The 25055-nt window shown below is 47.7% G+C and overlaps 1 protein-coding gene across 4 annotated transcripts in view; it reads left to right on the forward strand.

Annotated features, from left to right (window-relative positions):
• Positions 1–4429: 4429 nt before the first annotated feature.
• LOC133347245 (CAP-Gly domain-containing linker protein 4-like) overlaps positions 4430–25055 on the forward strand; it is an 83379-nt gene continuing 62753 nt past the window's right edge. For 2 of the 4 annotated variants that reach the window (XM_061559353.1, XM_061559356.1), the window contains exons 1-6: positions 4450–4908; positions 9165–9330; positions 15112–15251; positions 20889–20982; positions 21181–21342; positions 22859–22977. In XM_061559353.1, coding sequence (XP_061415337.1) covers positions 9192–9330; positions 15112–15251; positions 20889–20982; positions 21181–21342; positions 22859–22977 — 654 coding nt within the window. In that variant the 5' untranslated portion in view covers positions 4450–4908; positions 9165–9191. Of the gene's footprint in view, positions 4909–9164; positions 9331–15111; positions 15252–20888; positions 20983–21180; positions 21343–22858; positions 22978–25055 lie in introns of all 4 variants that reach the window. The other 2 variants (XM_061559354.1, XM_061559355.1) reach the window with 2 other exon arrangements.

The raw sequence follows: 25055 nt of genomic DNA on the forward strand, positions 1-25055 counted from the left end.
CTTGCTTCCTATTGTATTTGGGACTTTTTGGAGAGAAAACGTTTCCTATTGTGTTTTAAGCAGAGGAAAAACCATCTGAATTACGTGCCTTTTATACAGGAATAAAGTCATCAAATGATAATAATCCTTGAATTCATGCAGGAATTTCAAGACATTTAGGAGGGTCCGAGATTGGGGTGTTTAGCAAATGCAGTTTGCTTCAAGTGGTCAAAAATGTAAGTACCCATAAAAGGTCTTGGAGAAAAAGGTCTAGACTGGACAAAGTCCATGGGCGAAGGCAGAAATTTCTACCAAATATACTATAGCATTGTTTTTAGTACTGTAGTTCCAAATTATTTACATGGCTTGTAAGAGTAATTCATTTGATAACCGCACTAATTTCATATGGCTAGAGCACAATTGACTTTATGGCCATAAAAATGTGGAACCATTAAAGTTATGCCACGTCAGAGGGCTCCTAATTACTGCAAAGTATCACAAAATACTGCAAGTTTACCTCTGACTTCCTGAAAACTACCGAAAAACTATCCAAAATGAAGTGTTTTGCTATAACGCGTTACATTGTAATGTGTCGTTAACCCATCACCACCAGAAAGTCAATTAAGAAGGTTTTTCACTTAAACAAAACGTGCCAATTACCGTAGTTACTTCACCGAAAATGAATCTCTCAAAGTAATCGTAACGCGCGAGGGGGTAGGAAGGGGGTTGACTGCGGTGAAATATCGGTAGTTTGCTATAAGTTAAAGTACTTGGGTGGTACATTTGCGGTGGTTCATGGTACATTTTTAGGACCCGCTTCAGATGGTACCAAGTGAAATGTTTTGGCCTGAGCTCACGGGAGCCCCAAGTCACAAACCTAACGTGCCATTTTCTGGCCAACTTGCAGTTCCTGTCCGCCCAGCAGTGTAAATGTGGAGGGGGGGGGGGTATCAATACCACAGCTCAGTTGATCGCTGCGTGTGGCGGGGTAAAATGTGTGCGTGTGAACTCCCGCATCTTCCAAGAACGTCTGATCAACAATTGCCGAAGGGGGGGTGAGGTCCAGATACCAATTTACAACGCCGCGCCTTCACGACGCGAGCTCGCTCCGCATCCTCCGAGTAATCAAACCCGGCTTTCGTGATCATACAACAACAAAACCCACTTTTCATTTGGAAGGATCCCACGTGGAGGGCACGAGCCGTGCGACTAACCAACCACTCTGTGGCACAGCGAGAGCCCCTAAACACATTCCTGCTGGAGGGAGCTGGTAGGAACGTTGGGCTGCTCGGTCAATGGCCAGGATCAACGGCAGGCGTGGTGTATTCCGCAAATATGCCCGACTGTGAGGGCGGGCACAAGCCGGTGTGAGTAGGTTAAACGTTGAGTTTTATAAGGGCACCACGGGGTGACCAGCCCCTCCCTCCCCACCCAGCCCCTCCCCACCCTCCCCACCCAGCCCCTCCCCACTCCACCCCTTCCCACCCAGCCCCACCCCACCCAGCTCGACCCCTCCCATTTTTGGATTCACGACGGACGGACGGACACAATAATCCCCTGTGTCGCCTTTCGAGGGAACGTGACACGGCCCAACGAGCAATGCCACGAGGCGGACTTCACACTTCCCCCGTCCGCCCCACGTAACATGGCGCGTGTTACCTCGGCTACCCCCCCCCACGTAACATGGCGTGTGTTACCTCGGCTACCCCCACGTAACATGGCGTGTGTTACCTCGGCTAACCCCCCCCCCCACACGTAACATGGCGTGTGTTACCTCGGCTACCCCCACGTAACATGGCGCGTGTTACCTCGGCTACCCCCCCCCACGTAACATGGCGTGTGTTACCTCGGCTACCCCCACGTAACATGGCGTGTGTTACCTCGGCTAACCCCCCCCCCCCACACGTAACATGGCGTGTGTTACCTCGGCTACCCCCACGTAACATGGCGCGTTACCTCGGCTACCCCTCCCACGTAACATGGCGCGTGTTACCTCGGCTACCCCCACGTAACATGGCGCGTTACCTCGGCTACCCCTCCCACGTAACATGGCGCGTGTTACCTCGGCTACCCCCACGTAACATGGCGCGTTACCATCGGCTATCCCTCCGCACGTAACATGCAGCGTGTTACCCTGTCGGCTACCCCCACGGAACAATGGCGCGTTACCTCTTCTATCCCCCCCCCCACGTAACATGGCGTGTGTTACCCTCGGCTACCCCCAGCGTAACAAGGGCGGGTTTTACCTCGGCTACCCCCCCCCCCCACGTAACATGGCGTGTGTTACCCATCGGCTACCCCCACGTACCATGGCGTGGGTGTTACCTCGGCTACCCCCCTCCCACGGTAACAGGGCGCGTGTTACCTCGGCTACCCCCACCGTAAACATGGCGCGTGTTACATGCGGCTAGACCCCCACCCCTCCCACGTAACATGGCGTGTGTTACCTCGGGCTAACCCTCCCACGTAACATGGCGCGTGTTACATCGGCTACCCCCCCCCCACGTAACATGGCGTGTGTTACCTTCTCGGCTACCCCTCCCACGTAACATGGCGCGTGTTACCTCGGCTACCCCCGCGTAACATGGCGCGTGTTACCTCGGCTACCCCTCCCACGTAACATGGCGCGTGTTACCTCGGCTACCCCCACGTAACATGGCGTGTGTTACCTCGGCTACCCCCCCCCCTCCCACGTAACATGGCGCGTGTTACCTCGGCTACCCCCCACGTAACATGGCGCGTGTTACATCGGCTACCCCCCCCCCCCCCCACGTAACATGGCGTGTGTTACCTCGGCTACCCCCACGTAACATGGCGCGTGTTACCTCGGCTACCCCCACGTAACATGGCGCGTGTTACCTCGGCTACCCCTCCCACGTAACATGGCGCGTGTTACCTCGGCTACCCCTCCCACGTAACATGGCGTGTGTTACCTCGGCTACCCCCACGTAACATGGCGCGTGTTACCTCGGCTACCCCCACGTAACATGGCGCGTGTTACCTCGGCTACCCCTCCCACGTAACATGGCGCGTGTTACCTCGGCTACCCCTCCCACGTAACATGGCGCGTGTTACCTCGGCTACCCCTCCCACGTAACATGGCGCGTGTTACCTCGGCTACCCCCCACGTAACATGGCGCGTGTTACCTCGGCTACCCCCCCCCCCCACGTAACATGGCGTGTGTTACCTCGGCTACCCCTCCCACGTAACATGGCGCGTGTTACCTCGGCTACCCCACCGGCGCACACGCGCGCGCACACAGCCGTGGGTGAGAGTGGCGTGTCGCGTGTGGTGCATCGCCGATGTCTATGGCGCCGCGAATGTAGACCCCGTGTGGGGTGGGTGGCCGAAGGTAAGTGGGGGGCGAGGGTAAGGGGCCGTCCATAAATGACGTCACGCGATTTTTGACGATTTTTGACCCCCCCCCCTCGTTACACTGCGTCACAAAAAGTTAGACCCCCCTGAAATATGACGTCACAGAGCTCTGCCCCCTCCCAAAATAAAACATGCTTCAAATCGCTTTAAACTATTGTCATTGTAGTGCGTATTTAATGTGGCGCTGCACTCTGATGTTGTAGGATATAACATTTATTAAAACGTTAATTTAATTAAGTAGAACGTGTTGTCTATATTCTTTTAAAGTTGCGCATTTTGATGCGACGTCACATTTATCAAACCCCTTCCCCCTCGTCACACATCGTCACAAATGTCTGACCACCCCCCTAGGTGGGATGACGTCATTTATGTACGCCCCCTAAGGGGGCGGGGTGACCGAGGGTTAGGGGTGGCCGAAGGTAAAGGGGGGGGGGGCGAGGGTAAGGGGGGGGGGTCAGGGTAACAGAGGGGGAGGGTTAAGGGGGGGGGTCAGGGTAAGGGGGCGGGGTGGCCGAGGGTAAGAGAGGGGGAGGGGTAAGAGAGGGGGTAAAAGGGTCGGGGTGAGGGTAAGGGGGGTGAGAATAAGGGGGGGGTGAGAGTAAGGGGGGGGGGGGTAAGAGTAAGGGGGGGGGGGTAAGGGAAGGGGGTAAGGGAGGGGGGGATAAGAGAGGGGGGGGGGATAAGAGAGGGGGGGGGTAAGAGAGGGGGGGGGGTGAGAGAGGGGGGGTAAGAGAGGGGGGGGGGGGGTAAGAGAGGGGGGGGGGGTAAGAGAGGGGGGGGGGATAAGAGAGGGGGGGGGATAAGAGAGGGGGGGGGATAAGAGAGGGGGGGGTAAGAGAGGGGGGGGTGAGAGAGGCGGGGGGGTGTAAGAGAGGGGGGGGGGTGAGAGGGGGGGGATAAGGGAAGGGGGTAAGGGAGGGGGGGATAAGAGTGGGGGGGGGTAAGAGAGAGGGGGGGTAAGAGAGAGGGGGGGTAAGAGAGGGGGGGGGGTAAGAGAGGGGGGGTAAGAGAGGGGGGGGTGAGAGAGGGGGGGGGGTGAGAGTTAGCGGGCGGGGTGAGGGTAAGAAGGGGGGGGGGAGCTGAGACGCGCTGCGCGTACCAACACAACGCGGCAGGCGAGCGAGCACGAACGCGCCACCGCAAGACGCGTAAGTTGCTCGCGCCGCGTCTCTCTCGGCCCTGTGGCTCGCGGTGGTTGATTGCTGCGGAGGCGGAGGCGGTGGTGGTGGAGTCGTCCTCACACGCGGCGGGGCCACGTGGGCTTAGCCGAGTGACGTCGCCGCGAGGTCAACTCGCCGTTCCCGCGCCGAGTCCCCGTCGTTCGCCGCCGTTGCCATGGTGGCCCCACTCTCGCGGCTCCCTCTCACCGCGCTTGTTATAACTTGCCTTGACCACACTTTGGCCGTGTGCAAGTGTCGGTGTCGCCGCGCGGTCTTGAACTGTCTCGTCAGCCGTGTTGACGAGAAGTAGAGAGGAGGAGAAGGAGGAGACGACGAAGAAGCGGCGGCGGCGTTGGCTGCGTGAACGCCGCGCACTCGTTTGTATTTGACCAGGTAAGATCCACTGAGTGATATCACAGCTTTCGTTCAGAGGCGACCTGTCCATCACAAATGACAGCTCAATGAAGTGGCCCTTCCTCGCGTGTAAATGCATAGCAAGGCAAATACGCTCAACGCCGTGATGTTGATTGTGAATGTGGCGGAGGGAGGTGGGGGGGAGAGGACCCGGAGAAAAGTCCACGCGACCACGGGGAGAGAGACACGCAAACTCCTCATACAGCCGGCGTCAGGGTGGGGGGATCGAAACCACGAACCTCTTGCATACCAGGCGAGGGAGTTAACATCTCAGCCACCGTGGCCACGAAGCGTCACCCGTGGCCACGGCGTCACCCCTGACCACGGAGCGTCACCCGTGACCACGACGTCACCCGCGGCCAGGAGCGTCACCTCTGACCACGGCGTCACCCGTGGCCAGGAGCGTCACCCGTGGCCACGGCGTCACCCGTGGCCACGGCGTCACCCCTGGCCACGTGCGTCACCCGTGGCCAGGAGCATCACCCGTGGCCACGGCGTCACCCGTGGCCACGGCGTCACCCCTGACCACGGAGCGTCACCCGTGGCCACGAGCGTCACCCGTGGCCACGGCGTCACCCGTGGCCACGGCGTCACCCCTGACCACGGAGCGTCACCCGTGACCACGACGTCACCCGCGGCCAGGAGCGTCACCTCTGACCACGGCGTCACCCGTGGCCAGGAGCGTCACCCGTGGCCACGGCGTCACCCGTGGCCACGGCGTCACCCCTGGCCACGTGCGTCACCCGTGGCCAGGAGCATCACCCGTGGCCACGGCGTCACCCGTGGCCACGGCGTCACCCCTGACCACGGAGTGTCACCCGTGGCCACGAGCGACACCCGTGGCCACGGCGTCACCCGTGGCCACGTGCGTCACCCGTGGCCACGAGCGTCACCCCTGGCCACGTGCGTCACCCGTGGCCAGGAGCGTCACCCCTGGCCAGGAGCGTCACCCTTGACCACGGAGCGTCACCCGTGGCCAGGAGCGTCACCCGTGGCCAGGAGCGTCACCCGTGGCCAGGAGCGTCACCCGTGGCCAGGAGCGTCACTCCTGACCACGGCGTCACCCGTGGCCAGGAGCGTCACCCCTGACATTTGCGTCACCCCTGGCCAGGAGCGTCACCCGTGGCCACGAAGCGTCACCCGTGGCCACGGCGTCACCCGCGACCACGAAGCGTCACCCGTGGCCAGGAGCATCACCCGTGGCCACGGCGTCACCCCTGGCCACGTGCGTCCCACGTGGCCAGGAGCGTCACCCCTAGCCAGGAGCGTCACCCGTGGCCACGGCGTCACCCGTGGCCAGGAGCGTCACCCGTGGCCAGGAGCGTCACCCGTGGCCACGGAGCATCACCCGCGACCACGAAGCGTCACCCGTGGCCAGGAGCATCACCCGTGGCCACGGCGTCACCCCTGGCCACGTGCGTCCCACGTGGCCAGGAGCGTCACCCCTAGCCAGGAGCGTCACCCGTGGCCACGGCGTCACCCGTGGCCAGGAGCGTCACCCGTGACCACGAAGCGTCACCCGTGGCCAGGAGCATCACCCATGGCCACGAGCGTCCCACGTGGCCAGGAGCGTCACCCGTGGCCACGTGCGTCACCCCTGACCACCCACATGGTCAGGAGCGTCACCCCGTGGCCACGAAGCGTCCCACGTGGCCCGAGTTCGAGGGCACGCGACGCAATGCGCCGACCAATGGGGAGGCCGCGCGGACCGTGGGTCGCTGTCCGGGGTTCTGCGTCGCGTGTGTTGGGTTGCGAGCGGGAGTCGTTGTGGTGCGAGGATGAGTTGGACAAAGGGATTTTTATTTGTACTCTCCGCCTGTGTGTATGATGGTAGCGGTGTCCAGGTTCTTGCTAAGCCGAGAGGTTTGGGTCTAGTTTTGCTATTTCCTCACTCCTATGTGGAAGGAGCGCAGACTTAAAAATGTGGTTTGTAGTTTGGGTCGCCATGGTCACAATCGCTCTACTGTGACTTGTCTTTAATTTTCCAAATGTGTGACAATTTGTATTGTTCAGATGTTCGCTTTTATTATGTTTGTATCCTCGGGGGTTTGTAATTGCGCGTCCTTTGAATTCTGTGCAACGATTTAATCAATATCTTCTAGAATTTGACTACATTTATGCCGTAGTTGAGTAATCTAATGCACTTTTTGCGCTAAGCCTGCCATAGTAATGTGGAACTTTTCCACCACCGGCAAGGGTTAAACTTGCAGCAGTCGTGTGTCAAATCCACCGCTGGACGAAGGCCCCTCGCTGTATCGGACGTGCGGAATCGTTTGACCATACTTCACCACGCTGGTAAGTGTGTGCTGGTTAAGGGGGGTGGGGACCGGTTCAGACATCACTCAAACTTAGGTCACCGGGTTTGTAACGCAATTCACAACTCAAGGCTCCAACGCTGACAGAGATGAACACTGCTCACAGCGTATTTGAGTGTAGGACACTGACGTTTTATGTTTATGCTACACTTTGAATATGTTACTGATAAAATACACGTCATGGGGTCGACTTTGCCAGAACTAACTCCTGACGGGAACTTCAACTCCCAACCTGTCAGATGTGAGGCACTCTGCTGCTCGGCCGGATGCCCAATTAGGTTTTTTTTATGTGTATGTTGCTTTAGTCCTTTATCACCCCGGCACTTCACTTGTTGATGATGTTAGGTGTTGCTAAAAATCAAACTCAGGCCATCAGGTTCAGAAGGCAATGTGCTAACAACCACTGCACCACCGCAACGGGCTGAACCGGTCTTGTCTCTCATTCCCTCCCCTCAATCTCCCCTTCACGACCCTTGAATCAACCGGCGTGGTGAAATATGGTCCAACAAACCCCATGACCGACACGGTGTGGAGAGGCATTCGTACCGCAGTGGATTGACAAACGAATGTAACTGACCTTGAGAGATGCGTCCACTTTTAAGAATGGTGCATAATGAGAGTTTTGGTATAAAATTAGTGATGATAAGCCAGTACAATTATTGTGCAATATGCTAAATAATTAATCAAATAATCGTTTACCTTAAAAATGAATGCACAATTAAGACACTTTGAACGAGTCGGTGGACTTTTTTTAAAGCTGTGCAATCAACGTTTTTTTGTAATCTCTTATTAAGCAATATAACGCTAACTTATGTATTGAATTGTAATAGGCAAAGACAATTTCTAATATATTTGCAGTTGTGATGTAGAATTCAGAATAATATTTGCAAGCAGCTATCACTGAGGAAGGCAATATACTCGTTGTGAAATTTAAACTTCGTCCCATGCATTTGTGTTTGGCTGCATGGAAAGTTGGCCGCAAAAAAATTGCTCCAATATTCTATCAGCGCGGAAGCCAAAATAGCAATGGTTGTAAATAGCGGTCCTCTGCCAAGGATTGCAGCAAATTTGTTACTTAATCTCTAAAGCTGGCTGCTTTTGGAAATTTAAATCTCAGGCATTTCCACTCAATGTGACACTCCAACAACTAGTCTTCGTTTCATGGGAGATGTCACCTAACTTCTAGTTGCTCCTACACTGGTATTTGCTTACCCTTGCTGTTTAACTTACAGAAGGCCTACTGTAAAAAAACAATGGTGGAGCGGTGGTGCAGTGGTTAGCGCACTGCAATGAACCTGGCCAACTCGGTTGGATTGCCTGTGCTCCCTCCTTCAACATACGTACTGACCAGCACGGTGGAAGTATGGTCATAGAAGTCTAACGACCAACATAGTCTGACGAGGTTTTTATTGAGAAAATTAACGTTACAATCATATCAATAATGATCAGTCCACATTTGGATGAAGACCCCCCTGCACTGTGTTGGTCGCGGGGATTGCTGGACTATAGTTTTCCATGCTGGTCTGTACGAGTTGATGAAGGGGATTGCCAGGACTGGTTCAGATATGCATCACTGACATTAACTTTGGCCGGTAATCAAACTTCGTTTGCCAGGTTCATCTATCAGTGCACGAACCACCACTCATTTCCCTTTTCAGCTGTGTAAGTAAATGTTTCAGATGCCTAAGCACTCAGAGCTGTCGTTCACAAATTTATGTTCAAAACCAGATATTTATAATTGGTTCTGCTGCACAGTGATGAATGCATTTTTACTTTTCCCAGCGTGAAAACTTGGTTTACCCTGCGGTGGAAATCTCAAATTGTGATCCAGTAGCTCAGCAGTGCTCACTTATTACGATGGCGGGAACATTGTTAGCCCCGTGAGTCACGTACGTATCTTTGTGGCCTTCCTTTTTAAAGTGTACCAGTTAAACAGCCGCAGCAAACATGACCAGAGAGGAGGATGTGGAGCCGGCCTTGGAGGTGGAGTTCGGCATGCTGGATTACAAGTCATCCATCGACAGCACTGAGGGCATCGTGTCCAGGGTGCACGCTGTGGCAACCGCCCCCATGCCTCCCGGCAGCGGTAAGCAGGTTCTGACTAAGCCTCCCAGAGCCCACACGCAGCGACTACCATTTCCCAGAGGGGTGACGAGGGTCACCACGGTGCTTTGCCAGGCTTAGTGTAGGCACTAAGGCCAACAGACGAGTGAAGGCTTGCTGACAGGCCCACTAGTTTTAGATCTACGGAAATATCTTATCGGTAGGACTGTGGACAGAGCCCTCGATTGACTAATATGTTTGCTACCTTTGTTGTCTGGAATTCTCTCTCAGGCGTGTTATCTATATTGCCGACACTGTTTAAGCCATCATGGGACCCCCTTTGCCAGTACCAAAATATGAGAATAGGTTTTTTCTGTTGCCAGAAAAAAAAGGGGGAAAAAAACCTATTCTCACATTTTAAGACCTTGCTCAATCAAGACCTACCTTTTTTTCCACTGCACATAATTGATTGCCTACAATGATGGTTTTATATCTCAATTTTCCGAAAACGATTGTAACTCCTCACCTATCCTGATAGTGCTCACAATGTCTGTAAAGCATCTTCACATGTTTTGCATGATTATACTATATACAATTGCAATTTAATGGAAAGTTGGTGTTTGACTCATACCATCATCCATCCATGGTTGATCAAACTTGTAACACCTAGTGAGAATTCAAGAGTGTGCAATGAGTTGCGCTTACCATAAGAACGCAGAATTTTTACCACTGCCTTAGGAACCACCATCGGAGATGATCTCCAGTAATTTTAGTCCAGAGATTCTTTAGGTCCTTTTTGTAGAATTTTTGACAAAAAACTTGGCAATGTCTCCATCACCTGCAATCACCCAAAGATTCAAGGTGAAGTGTTTTGGAATTTAATCAGTATATGGATGAGGAACCTTTGTACTTTATGCTTGAAATAATTTCATTGGTAGTATTATGATCAAAATGACAGTAGGTACTGTGAATCAGAACATTAATTGCAGTGTTTATCAGGCACGTTAAATATTCAGCCTCTGACCCCCCACAATTTAGAGTCATGATTCAATTTAGACATCAATGATACGTTTTTGGCTTGTTTGCAATTGTATCCTTCCCGCACCTATGTACGGTGCGAAAGAAGTTCAACATACATACATTTATATTGCCCATCCAATATGTTATGTTTAATTTGTCCCGTCCTATTCTTTAACATAAAAGTACACAAGTATACATTTTGTATGTAATGTGCATAATGTGAAATTCACTTATTTCCATATGCACTATTCAGTCCTTGGTGTAAGAATCACTTTTAATATATTAATTGTTACATGCTTAGATTTTTCATACTGCCCTCAATGGTAACTGCACGTGCCACTCTTTAGATGACATACTTTAGCAAACATGCTCCCCAACAATAAATAAATAACCCTTTCAATCACCGCGTGTTTTCTTTTTACATTATACAACATTTGTTTAGGAAAGCAAAAGCTCCTTTATTGGGCTGGTTTCTTGCTTGTTGATATACATATTTTTGACCTTGTCAAAGGCTCAATGGTACTCTGCTAGCTCTTCCCAGCATGGTTGCATGCTTACCAGTCTATTTTTTAAAATGACCTTGCGGTTGGCTCAGTGTGTTTGTGAATAAGCTCTGAAGGTTAACGTACTTTTCACCTGTCGCTTGGTTGATTACCGCCACTCGGAAACCCTTTCTAATTTTAACCTGACTGCTTTTTGATGTGTGCTGCTGATGCTAACAATCGACCTACGTGCATAGGCCTTTCTCGTACGTGGTTTTAATCAAGGTGTCTTTCCACTCACACATTTGGCAACCCTGAGCGAGTAGAAATTCCACACTATCGTGGAAGTGGTCAAATTTCTGGTTTGACTTCCTACAAAGTGATTAGTTGACTCCAGAGTCGATCCCTGACTGTGATTTGAACCCGCAAGTTTCTGATTGTGATTGGAGCCCACGAAACACAGCGTCGCCTGGGCGGATATGTTCTGCGTAATGTTTTGTTAAATTAAATATCTGTCGGTATTACAAATAGTTTCTCTAACTATTTCCCTCCCTATGGTGTTCGTGTTTTAAGATGTGACCACAAAAATAAATATTTTACATAATGAGACAGGGGTCGTGTGCTACTGTTAGGCTCCCAAGGGAGGAGAATGGTTATATGAATTTCTCCCTGGGTTATGTTTGCTGACTTGGAGAACATTATTGTGACTTCTTGAGGGAAAAAGAACAATTCTTATTGCCCCATACTATCTGCATGCATAAAGGGGCTCGTGGGTTTTATTTTTCCTGGTCTTCAAATTGGTCGAGGAAAAGTTGCATAGTTAACGTGAAGGATGATCCATAGCTTGACACTTGGAAATGCAAGGAGCAGCGATGACTTACTTAGTAATTTATAAATGGATGCATGCAAGGTGCCACATTGGCATTTTTGCAACTGCTTGGACTACATGCAGGTTTCAGCAAAGTTGAAAATGTCTTGGTGATCATTTGTCATATCAGGAACTGCACCGGTTGTAGAAACTACTAGAGCTTGTCTCTCCTGAGTGTTCTGTGGAAGGTCCATACGTGTTATTTAATATATTTTTATAACACGAATGAAAATATACAAGCATTGCACTTAGCCTTATGGCATTTTTGGGACAAGTGCTGTGTTCTGTGAGCACATTTTGGTGCAGCACACAATCGGGTAGTGCGGGGAGCACCATGGTCATTTGCATTCATTTTCCCAGTGTTCAATATTGATTACATGTGAGATATTCTTTAAGGCTGAGGCAACCTAGGGGAGGACCAGGACATGTTCAGATACCACTTTATTCATGTACATGGACAGGATTTGAACCCACGTCACTGTGTCCATATCATAGTGCACAAACAAGGAGGGATGTCAAGATGCATGAATTATTCCAATAAAATGTATTCTTACACTCACGATAAATGCACTAAATCATGCATGTATAGAGTTATTATTTTTTATTCGTAGATGCATAATGTGATTGATTCACATTTCCACTGCAGCCACGATATAGCTGCTAAATTAACCATAATGTTAAATAAAGAGAATCAGTTCTTAAATCTTGACCTTCGAATTGTGTAAATATCTTGAATTGTCAGGTAGGTGAATCAATATGTACATACTGGTATGCCACAACTTCCCACTTAGACACACAGACGTTGATTGATGGCAGGAAAGATGTAAAAATACATCGTGTGCATTATTGTTAAATGGACGTAAACACAGATGGCGGTAAACTCTTAAGAGTTTGTCGTGTAGGTCGGGTATTGACTGCAACGGCTGTGAAGTCTGGCCGAAAGGAGGTAATGGAAAGGTGCGGGACAACCAACTTTCAGTACCCTCATTCAGACGCTGTCTTTCCAACAGACCTGTTCTTCACCTGAGAACGGCTGCTTGCGTTGTGGCCGAAACGTCGAAATTTTATTTTATTATGTTAAATTTTTATTATTTTATTATTTCCCTTCTACGTGACTTTACCGAAAGAACCAAGAAGATGAATCCCTGCAGTCACGAAAGCTTTAAATCGAAATTGAACTTTCAGTACTAAAAAATATTTTTTGTGTTTTGATTGGTTGTTTAGTGGAACTTTTAAGGTAGATATAGTAAAAATGCATAACTTTTTAAAAAAATACAAAACATATATCTAATCCTTGTACCCAAATGATATTTGGTTTGCGCTTATCTCCGTCATTGATCCTGAGCAAGTGGTGGAAATTCGACCAGCAAGGGGGCCATATTCTCCGTGGGATATCCACTGCATTCTGGGGCTGAAATGGCAAACTTCCAATTTTGAAATACGCACACTAACCAGACAGCACCACCTGAAAAGATAATCATTTACAATAATCCATTATTTATCCAACAAAGCCCCTACAAGTCTCAGAATTTTTTTTCAGGAAGTTCCAGCCTTCTACTTTTGATCCAATTCTGTATTAAGTGTGGTTTTTGTGTACACAAGTACCCAACTCTGTCATTCCCACTCATTGTATTTGTGTTCAAGCTTGCTATTGCATCCTCTCGCTGTGGTGCTTCTGCTTGCAATGCGCTAAAACGTAAAGGTTATGCAGAGCTGGCGATGGATTTTTTGTTGCCACCTCTGTCGATGTTTGGTGAGAGGTGATCCAAAAGTTTGCGTCTGCTGCAGAGTTGACTCAACTTTCCACTCACCGACAGCTGCCAGCCACCCTCCACCCGGCTATTTTTGGTGAGGTGTGGTCGTCAGCTGTCTTGTGAGTGGAGATTCTCCCGTGCAGCTCAAGTGGCATTTGCGTGCTCACATTGTGCGGAGTCGGCAGTACTGAGTGTCACTCCGCGCAGTACTGAACCTCACTACGCGTCGTCGGTTCTGGCAGAGTGAGGCCCCTTGCATGTTTGGACATACAATCCCCGTAAACTTGCAGTTGCATTCATGTGCAGTCTTTTAGCCTGTAGTCTACTTATGTGTAAACAAGTGTCTGGCTTGTCAGAATGCACATGAAATGAGAGCATTTCAGATCATTAGGTCCTTTCTGCTGAAATAAATAAAAAGTTAATTCTAAAACATATTTGAACATTAGAGCTGCAGGTATTATGATTCTTCTTTGGGCAATTTATGGTGGCTCGGGGCCACTGATGGAGATGAGCACTGCCTCACGTTGAGGAAGGACTTGAAGTGGCGTTTCATTTCCTGGTACTTTATGTAGTATCTTTATTTCCCTACTAACCACCCACGTGCTCCGCCGTTAAGATGAGAATTGTTTGCACAGCAGAGAGCTTCATAATTGGGCATTAGAAATTGGCAAACCGTAAGTAATAATTAAACTTATTTACAGCCCTTTGTCAATCCAGTGCTGGATAGTTTGTCTATGCCTTTTGTCGGCCATGGAGGGGTTTGTAGTTCGTGAAAGGGGGACCCAGAACCGTGTAATGAATGTTAGCTGTTGGTGGGACTCGATCTCAGGTCTCCAGGTTGAAAGCATCGTGTGTGAACCACTAAATCACCGTTCCTGTTAGTTGAAGTGCGTGCTGTTTTTATTTAACAGTAATTTGTTATAGAGCTGAGACCATCACACCTGCTGTAGTTGGGAACCTGATTTTATCCCTGGTGGTAGGCCAAGGATTTAGATGCCGGATTTCAGTGGCACTGGTTCAGTGCTCTGACACGAACACGAGCTCCCTGAGTAACCCAGCCACCCATTTAGGTAAGGACAGCATTGCATTTGTGACTGTTGCATAATATACTTAACAGTATATTGTAGTTTTTGATTGAATTATACATTTATTTAATTCAAGTGTCAGGAGTCAATTCGAGGTGTTTCTTTCCTCAAATGACTATGGAGCTGTCCTCCCTAACCATTGGCGATCCAAATCCAGCAATGGAAATTCCACATTTTCATAGCAGGGGCCAGTCTAAAGAACAACTACGGTACTAGAGGGATTTCAACCGTATTTGTTTTATGGATAGACTGGCCCCTACTATCGGAACATAGACGTTCTTCTGGTGGCTCGGGGCCACTGATGGCAAAGAGCCGCTGCCTCACTGTGTAGAGACACAATCTGACTGCAGGCTTTCCATAAGGATCTCGACCAACATTTAGGGAAAAGCGTTGACACCACATTAATCTTCGCGAGCACCTCTGCAACAGTCAAACTGTGGGGGTCCCTTTAAGTTAGGGGATTTCATTGCAGCCGCGACACCCACCCATGCTTCGATTTAGACCCTCCACTAGGGGGCCCTCGGCAACTGCTGCATTGTCAATCTGGCCCCGCCACTTTAACAACGGCACGTCTAAACTCAGGCCGTGGGCGGCGTGTGGTTGTTCTCGCCACAGATTTTGCGTTCTTCGACCCGAAGGAACCATCGTGCCAGACGCTGCTGCTGTCCCCCAGCACGACGGTGTCGCAGCTATTCGCCGTACTGCGCCAGTGGGTCCCGCAGGTGCAGCAGCACGTGGCGCTCATCGGAAACGAGGTGACCCTTGACTCCTACTCCACCTACTCTACCCCCGCCTGCTCACTGGCCACAGTTTCCGAGAACCTTGTGCACACGAGCAAATACGAAAATGCACATTGTTTGTCATCAGGAGTGCTGTGATTGTAACTTAAAATCTGCACTGAATAACATCTTTACCATCGTAGGACACTCGTGAAATAGAGCCAAACAGCTCATTGGTTCCTTCATGCTGAAATAAAAATATAAAAGCATCTATCAAGACTAGAGCTGTGCAATTGCTGCAGGAATTAAGATTCTTCTGTGGGCGATTTCTGTGTTACATATTCACGCATGTATACATACACGTGTGAGCATTTGTGTGTTTACATAAATTACACACGTGTGAGAGAACATCTAATAATTTTGTAGTCATGAAATTCTCAGTGGTGGTAGTCTCGGTGGTCCCTGTAGTTGCAGTGGTAGTCCTGGCCATCCAAGTGGTAGTCTTAAGAGGTTCTAGTGGTAGCCCTCTTGGTAGGTCTGGTGATCTCAATGGTAATTCCGCTGGTCCCAGTGGTCATCCCTGTGATCTCAGTTGCTCCAGTGCAAGTTCTGGTGGTATCGGTAGTGCGAGTGGTTGTCCGGAAGGTTATATTCGTAGCTTTTGTAGTCCCGTTGGTCGACTGTGATACCAACTGACTGGTCTCAACCAGAATTTCTGTTGAAACATACGGCTGACATACATTTACGAGGCTTCCCTAGGTCAGCCAGGCCTCGTGAGCCCTCCCTTACACCAAAATGGGGTCAGCAATGTCTGGCCTCTCCATGATTTAACTGATCCTATGATCCCACGAGCATTAGTTTCCAGGCTGAAAATAAGAATAAGAATGACCGAGCTGTTGTAGAAAGTAATTTCCATTGGCATGCTTCTGAGCCAGTTGTAGAAATTTCACCACTGAACCTGTCGCGACATTTTCATTGTGGATACCCAACTCATCAAACACCACGTACAATGATACAACTACCACTGTTCACTTCCCAAAAAGTGATACTCGGTTTATAATTTTAGCAACCCTGGAGGGACAACGGCAGTGTCATCCTACACGTGAGATTTGAAATTGTTACCTTTGCACACCGCTGCATCACCCAGTGCAACCTAAAAAACTAATTTTCCTACATTTTCCTCACATATCTTTGCACTGTTGAACTATAGCCATGCGACAGATTGATACATTTTTCATCAAATCTCCTTTTAAACCTCACCTGTCAAATCCTGGTTCGAGCTTAAAGAGCAGTGTCCTTGGATTACAGATTGTATGGCTCTTAAGAATCTATACTTTAAACTTCGTGTGACGTAAATCGAAGGTCGGTTAGAGAGGACCAAGAGAATCATGGTGACAAAGGACAAGGGGGGGGGGAGGGTGGTGGGGATGTGTGATAGGCGAGTTTGCGTGAGCAATGAAAGGGGACAGCGGGAACAGAAATGTAAATTTGCTTCACACCCGCAAAAAACACAGTACAACCCATCCATCATCCGCTTATCTGTAAATCATGTTACATGCAGGGGCTAGGGGATTTACAGATCTTCCTGTTGTCTGCAAATCCTGACGGATTCACAGATAGTTTTGATGGAGAAAAATAAACAAAAAAACATTTCTGTCTTGAAGTCAGAAGGTTTGCTTGTGCACATCCTGGTTAGGGAGAACGCAATCCATCATCCTCTTCGTGGGTCGATAAAATAAGTTCCGCTTTTTTGGCAAGTCACATAGTAATTGATGTATGGTGAGACTAGATTCTGCCACAGGAATGGAAAATGTTCACCACTGACTCAAGGCCACCAATGGAAATGAACAGCACTACATGCAGGCATATACTTTAACTTTAGCATTTTGGAGGGACGGTCATACATTTGTAATACCTTAATTGTACGTAATATTCATATTTTAGATTTCAGTTCTTACACGGTTACTTTCATGAATGTTGTCTGTAGCCTACTTTCATGCATGATGCCACAGAGTATTGAATATATAATTTATAAAGACAATGTCGACTGGAAATGAATTGCATGCTATTCACCAGTTGCTGGCTTTTGCAGTATGAAGCGATGACATCAGCATGGCCATTATTAGTTCTTGAATGTATATTGATTGTACCCTACCAAAATTACCAGGCCAATCCAGGAATAAATCCGTTGACCATTTACAAAATGGATTCCTAGGACTATTGAGCGGCCAAGGTAGCCTGTAAAAATTGCACTCTTGTTTCAAATTACGGAACATGATGGAACAATTCAGCAGGGTCTTCCAAGCGCTTGGTGTGGTGTATGATCCCCATTTATTGGTGGCGTTTGCGGCAGTTTCCGTGGAACACAAGGTGACCAAACATTCGCCACTGTACTGAAGGATGTATTTGCGTGGGTTTTAAAGTCCAGCTCGAAAGCGGCTCTGCTACGGCCCACGCACCCACATCATGGAAATGACGCACGGACACGGTCGCAGCATCCGGCGACCCGCTATTAATACCCCACGTTTGAATAACCCCCAAGGTTAGCACCATAGGTAATCCATTTCCTTACACCTGTGATTCAACATGTGCACGTCATACTCTTAAGATATATTTACGGACTACGCGTTTATCCACATGTCCTTGGAAGCAAGGTGACGGAATATGCTCTTACGCAGTTCACGCCCGCACAGTTATAGAACGCATGTACCGAATACAATAAAAATCTATTTGCGTGATGCTGACTCTCAATTGGAATTCAAATTCTATTTATCTGTTCCCCCTGGGGTTGATTTTTTTTACCACTTAACGGTAAGTCAGCAGTGGTTGTGCTACGGAGAGACTCGCGCCCATCATAGGATGGTGGATTTTCCATTGCTCATTGGCTAATGGAGACAAATACCTCCCTGTTGCTCTCTTAAGTGTATGAGCACTGGAATCTTGTTGTTAATTTAAAAGCAGGCAGTGCATCCTGAGCTTGTTGTGTAAATTCTCGTCTCTAGGTGGTGCCCACAAATACGTTTTTTACTAGTTGTGGAATTGTTGATATCCACTCGTTATTAGCAACGGTGGAGTTATGCACTCATCTTTCTATTAACCCACCCCATAGCCACAGGGGGAACAATAACACCTCCTGTAGGCCAATGCTGGTGGAGAAATTTGCTAAATGCTGTAATAAAATAAATGAGAAAAAAGCACTGCGTCTTATTGCCTTTAGTGTGTTGGACACAGATGAGTGTGAGAGGCTAACCAAGGCACACTATAAATGCCACAATTGGGTATTGACATTTCATCACGAGTGGGAGTTTTTGGCGAGTGCACTGCTGCCTGCTTTACGTAAATACTCAGATCGTGGGCAGTGGTTGAGGTTTGTGATTGGCGTCTTTAAAAATGGACGTGGCCATGCAGCTGGTGACGTAGGTGGTGGAGGTTGGCCTATTGGGAGGTAAATTAATACATGCAGAGCTTCATGGCTGTGTGCATTCATAGTCATCATTATCATTCACCATTGTCTCGCTGCTTTTGTCTAAAGGTCTCCCCACGTCATCGCCATTGCGGTCCAATGCTCTTTCTATGCAGCTCACCCCTGCGTATGAACTGATTTCATCGCTCCATCTCTGCAGTGGTCGCCCTCTTGGATGCGTTCACATCTTCGGCTGCTGTTCCATCACCAGTTTTGTCCGATGGTCATTATCCTGTTCAACGATGTGTCTTGCCCAAGCCCATTTATGCATTCATATGTATGCCAATATACTGTTCCGTATAGACTTCTATGGGGTGGATTGGTTTTTACATTTAGTTTTCCTTTGTCCACATAGTTCCCTCCATATCCCACTGTGTTGGTATGTCTCCCTCCAATGCCCTGCTGTGTCCATACCGCCCCTTCCATGTCCCGCTGTCTTGGTGTACAAACACGGCAGGACATTGAGAATGGCATGGAGACTGGCTCTGGCCAAGGGAATTTGACATATCTATCTATGGCTCAGAGCCACTTGTGGATATGAGCACCATCCCATTGCTGAGTTCAGCAGGGAGACGTATTGATTGCCACAACATTCCAAATAATGTGGTCTCTTGGGAGCCAAAATTAGTGTTGTATATATGGCAGTGGAATTGATTGGTTATTATTTTACGTTAAAGGAGGTAAATATTTTTTGTTACATGAGAATGCATGGAGGTTGCCACCTCCAAGTATAGCAGCAAAAAAATATTGGAGCACTAATATTGAAATTGAAATGAGTAATTTATCATAGGTTATCCGTTTTATCAAACCATCATTACTAATTGAACAATACAAATTACAACAAATATTTTGGGGAAATATATTCATGGGATTTTACTCTAAAGTTATTCTGGCAATCGCTGTGTGCCTTGGACATTGTTGTGAAAGGTTGCCGCCAGCTGTTACGCCCACGCTGTAGAATTTGCGAAAGCCGCAATTATTAAACTCCTGTGTGTAGGGCGGTCCGAGAGTAAAGAATGTTCTGCTCTGCAGCCTCCTTTGTTGTCAACTGACCAGTCAATGCCCACGTTTAAAAAAGTGTTCAGTACTACATATATTCACATGTCTTCCCCCTTAATCGTTGGTTAATCATTAAAGTCACAGCGTGTCTCCTTAATCAAAGGTGCCAGGAGCGGTGCACATCCTCATAAGTGGCTCTAAACCAGTGTTGAAAAATATGCATGGCTGTTGTTGGGGATGCATCTCCCTAATGTGCATCTCTGACAGTGATATTAATTTTTATTGATCTTGGAGGGATGATGATCTGAGTCGACAACATACTAGGATTTGAACTCACAGCTTCCTCCAATTGTGCATCATGCTCTGTGATAAAATACCATCTGGCTAGAGGGATGTACACTGTAATGCATACAAGTTTTTGTAAAGCAATACTTTGTGTTCCAGCCATGTGGTATTGTGGCATTTCTGCATCTGATGGGTTGGAGCATTGTACTTTGCTCATGTGAGTTGGACACATCAATAATTGTTTTTGTTATTCTCAGGATTTCCTTTGACTTGTGGACTGTCATGCAAAACCATGCCACAGAGGGGACCATGGGGTATTTTGTTTATTGCAGTAGTCACACAATGACCTGCCTGTTGGGGTATTATTCATTTTTTTGGGGAGCATGTGTATAGCAATGTGATTGTTCTCTTGTACGACATAATAATTACAACCTACATCACATAGTCTTCATTAGGTTAAATGTAGGCAGTTCGAGACTTGGGAGAGTTTAATGTATCTTGTTTATTAAAACATATGAGTGTGAAACCATAGCACTGTGGTGTGTCCACTCAACTTGCATTTTAAATTCCGCAAGTTGGAATTCGGGTTCGGTTCAGCTCATTTTATCAACCATACAACATTGATAACATTTATTCCACTTTGTTGGAAGACAACATCGAGTGTGATATGCATAAACTGGCCCTCGCCATAGGAATTTGTTATTTACACCGCTGTACCGCTTTCAATGTGGATGAGCAACACCCCAAGTTTGTGAGTGAATCATCACCACTTCGATGCTGAGGCCATTCATCATACTTATTCTGTAACTGCCTTTGTTTGCCATGCCAATTGTAACAAGTGCTCATTACTGGTGCTTGCACCACAGCAGAATAATAAATGACGGAAGTCCCTCTTTGATGCTGCCCTCATTCCTGTGTGAGTTCAGATGTTGAAGCGTGGCTGCCACCCCAATGATCGAGATGAGCTCACCGACATGACATTGCTCCACTACACCTGCAAGGCTGGGGCACCAGGAATTGGTGAGACTGCTTCCTTCATCCCATCTCAAAATGTTACCTGCTGTGACCATTATGATCTCCTGCCGTTGAGCCTTCGACGCTACACGTGGCCTCAAAGTGCACCTAGCCTGACACAGGCTTTGCGGTAATGCCACCGTCACTTTGTTGAGAATGGCGGCTGCTGTTGTTGTTGTCGTTCATACGTTGTCTCGTGAATAGGCGATGCGGAAGCAGCAGCGGCATTTGCGGGACGCCTGCTGACGCTGGGGGCCAACCCGTCACTGAGAAGCCGCTGGACGGGCATGAACGCGCTCCACTATGCCGCCTACTTTGACGTGCCCGAGCTCATCCCTGTCGTCCTTCAAGCAGTCGGGCCCAAAGGTGAGGAACCCGGTGTGGTCGCGTTATGCACTGCCCCATATCAGCTTTGCATTGGAGACCAGTTTTTTCATTGTTGCCATCTTGGCCACCATCAGGGTGCCATGAAGGCTTACTTGTGTTGGAGGCACCACGTGGAGCATCCTGATGTGTGTATGTACGTGTTTGGTTGTGCCGCGTGTTGTCCAACATGACGTCTGTGACGTTTCACTCCCCCCGGCTCGTGGAGAGAAATGTCGGAACATCATGCCGAATGACGCACTGGTTACAGTCCGAAAATGCAAAGTAGAGTTGAATTAGTGTGTTTTTCACGTTTTATTTGTACTGCTTAAATAAGCCAAATTTATAATGAATAAACTCCAATTCTTTCTCATCTTTACAGCCATTTTCATTCTGCTATGCAGCTACTTTGTCATCGCACAATGTATTTCAGCCCACGTAGAGAATCATCTCTTCTCCTTGGTGTTTGCTTTGGGATATCAATAATTGCTTCTGTCAGCCAACAATACGCCTGCATGATTTGCTCAAATATTAACTTAACTAATGTAAAAAAGAAATATTAAAATTGATTTAATTTTATTTCTACCTGCAATGTTTAATATACCTTGTTATCTTTAAGTAGTGTGCAAACATCTAGTCTGTCTCCAAAAGTACATGTCTAGCCTCGTCTGGCTCTGAGCTGGGCATGTGTGTCCTGTTTATGGCCTGAACTATCTCAAGGGAAAGAATGTACCCTGCTCACTGCGCTGATGTCTGTCACGACAACAAATGGGCCACTTTTAGAAGACCAGTGTTTCCCCCCTGCACCATAGCAATGTAAGATGAGATGTAATTTATTTGTGATTCACTTTTCCAAGAATAATCAAGTGCTTGTTTGGCTGGCTCTGATGAAAGGACCATACAATTGTAAGGTTTTCTCGGTCAACAGTTGAATCAGCTCGTCACCCCTCTGGAATAGAGTCAATATCAAACCACTTTGTGAGAAGTGAGTAGTGACTGTCCTGTGGTAAGGCAGGCCCTCACCATGGGAATGTGGAAATTTTCAGGAGGGAGACTTTTTGAACAAAGCAGTTGAAATTTGTCAGATCAATATAAATGATTGGATTTCTTTAACTATGCAATTAAGTTGAGTGACAAATGTCACCCTTGATGTCAATTAAGGATTATGAAACTAAAAGTTTTCTTGATTGTCTCTGGTGTATCATTGGTTATTGACCCAATTCTACATTTAATCTTAACTGAGTGCCCAGGCATTCGGCTAAAATAAAACACATTTTCTTCACTTGATCACTAATTGTGCTCCTACAGTCTGTGAACACAAGTGTGATGAGTTTCTGTGATTAGTGGCGCAATAACGTTCATGGCATGGCTCGTATAGACACACCACTGTGTTCGCAGCAGTTTTGCACATGTACCTTTTCGTGGAGGGAAAGAGAACCCCCCCCCCCCCCCCCATTTGAAATGGGCCCTGATGTTTATTGTAGGAGTCATCTGTGTTCTAATGTCTCTTGCTTACCAGAGGTAGACGCAACCTGCAGTGATTTTGACTTTGGGACGGCCTTGCACATCGCGGCCTCCAACCTGTGTCTGTCTGCTGCAAAGAGCCTTCTAGAACATTCGGCCAACCCTCTGTTCAAGGTGAGTGAAGAAGGCACATCTCTGCCTATGTCCAGTCAAACTGTCCATGTAACACGTGACTTATTTCACAGTTTAGTCATTCGCTTTGGTCCAGCCAATGAATACCTTTAGCACCATCGAGATGGAACAAAAGATGAAGGGTGCAAGGAGAGGTTGAGAAACGAGGAGCGTTTGATGGAAACAAGGAGAGTTGCGAGCCGGGCAAAACTCTAAAAGAAAGAGGAGCAGCTGGTCGGGAAGTAAATGCAAGTCACAGGCATGATACTGGTTGTTAAAGAACGTACGTGCATGAGGGCAGTTGTGAGAAGAGGGTAATGGACAAAGACGATTTACCAAACGGTTGCCAAAGGAGAGAACGCGCACCAGTGGACCAGCGTGGAGATGGGGCGATGAGTTCGTTGCATGTACAACAGTGAGATGCATAATACGGGTTTTTTGGGTTAGATCGCATAAATGCATCCTTCCTTCTATTTAAGGAACGAAACAGGAGGATTTCTCCACAAATCTGGCTGTTGCCTGATGAAGCTAGTTTTAATTACTGGCAAAACGTTGCACTCAGATTGTAAATGTTGTGGCTTCGCTCTCCAACACACCGGTGTGCTGTACTAGTGACGAATTGGCATGTTCTGTTTACGTGACAACCCTTACTAATTGGCTGTGTCGGGTGGTGGCGGGTTTAACGACACTTTTATATATTTACATGATCTAACCCAAAACAAAACTGTATTATGGACGATATTGGTCACAAAAACTAAAATGTTGAACAGTGAGATCGATTGTAAAATAATGAGGGCAATGCATTGCATTGCGAGGACTTCATCCAGCAGTGGATATACAACAGCTGATGATAATGATGAGAATCATTGACGTTATTTTAAGGAAAAATATTTTTATTGAAATTATAAATAGTATAATGTTTTTTTATACTTGTGCGTTTTTAAATATATGTAGCTGTTGTTTAAGTTATGGGTTAAGAAAACCTAAGTCTGTGCTCTCCGGGTTGCCTGGGTGAAAAGTTGGCAACTTCTTTTCTCAATATACATAAAAGAAATCGTGGTAATAAGAAAGTTATAGTTGTAACAATGATTAAGAAGAAATATGAAACTAATAATGTCATGAATGTTATATAAGCCTATCACTAAAGAATACCAAGTCTGCATCTTACAATCCCTGAATATGTTTTTTGTGGCAGTTTTTGTATGCTGAAAAAATCCTTGTGCTTTGAGTGGGCAGAAAATAACAGAAGGTATTATTAGGATATATGCTGGAACATTTTTAAGGGGATCAACCTCGACAAATTCTATGTAGAGAGAAATCTATGGGAAGAAGCATATTGCCTGCTTATTTATTTAGTTTTCATATGCTCCACAAAGATGCGTACGGTTATTTTGGCGATTTTGTACGAATGAATGTACAATTTGGCCCTACACTTGTGAGAAATAGGTTTTGGAAGGTAGACCTGTATTTCGATAATTCAAATTCATCTGAGATGACCATTGACTTTGTGACTAGAACAGGATTGGAACCAACACGTTTTCATCTCAAATCTCAAGGCTGTCGCTTCACTTAGCTTTGTCCGTCAATGTTCTACCCTTCAAGCCACCTCTTTTCACAACTCAGTGTCGCATATTGCTAGCGCAATGGAGTTTATGGTCCCAGGCATATACAAAATGAAAAAGACTTGTCGTACAACTGTAGGTGCCTTATCTTGTTTGGATGAAAACTAGAATGCCCTGCATGCCCAGAAAAAGCATGAGCATGTGAGTGGAAACACCCAGAACTTTGCACTCACAGATCTGTATTGCCTTCTCCTGGCAGCTCGGCGCCCCCAGGAGGTATTTGTTCCACCGATGACTGGCGCCATCTACGTGTGAATCGCCAACATTTGTTCTGCATAATCACCGAATTACAGGCATGCACCTCCACAAACCGGTGTGCTGGACTAGTAACGAATTGGCGTGTTTTTTTACGTGACAAATCTTACTAATTGGCTGTGTTGGGTGGTGGCGGGTTTAACGACACGTTTAGATATTTACGCGATCTGACCCAAAAACCTCTATTATGGAGTCTTGTCACGT

Source organism: Lethenteron reissneri, chromosome 25 (assembly GCF_015708825.2).
Source record: "Lethenteron reissneri isolate LAM-NWPU_2019-01 chromosome 25, ASM1570882v1, whole genome shotgun sequence".
In the NCBI taxonomy this organism is placed as follows: Eukaryota; Metazoa; Chordata; class Hyperoartia; order Petromyzontiformes; family Petromyzontidae; genus Lethenteron; species Lethenteron reissneri.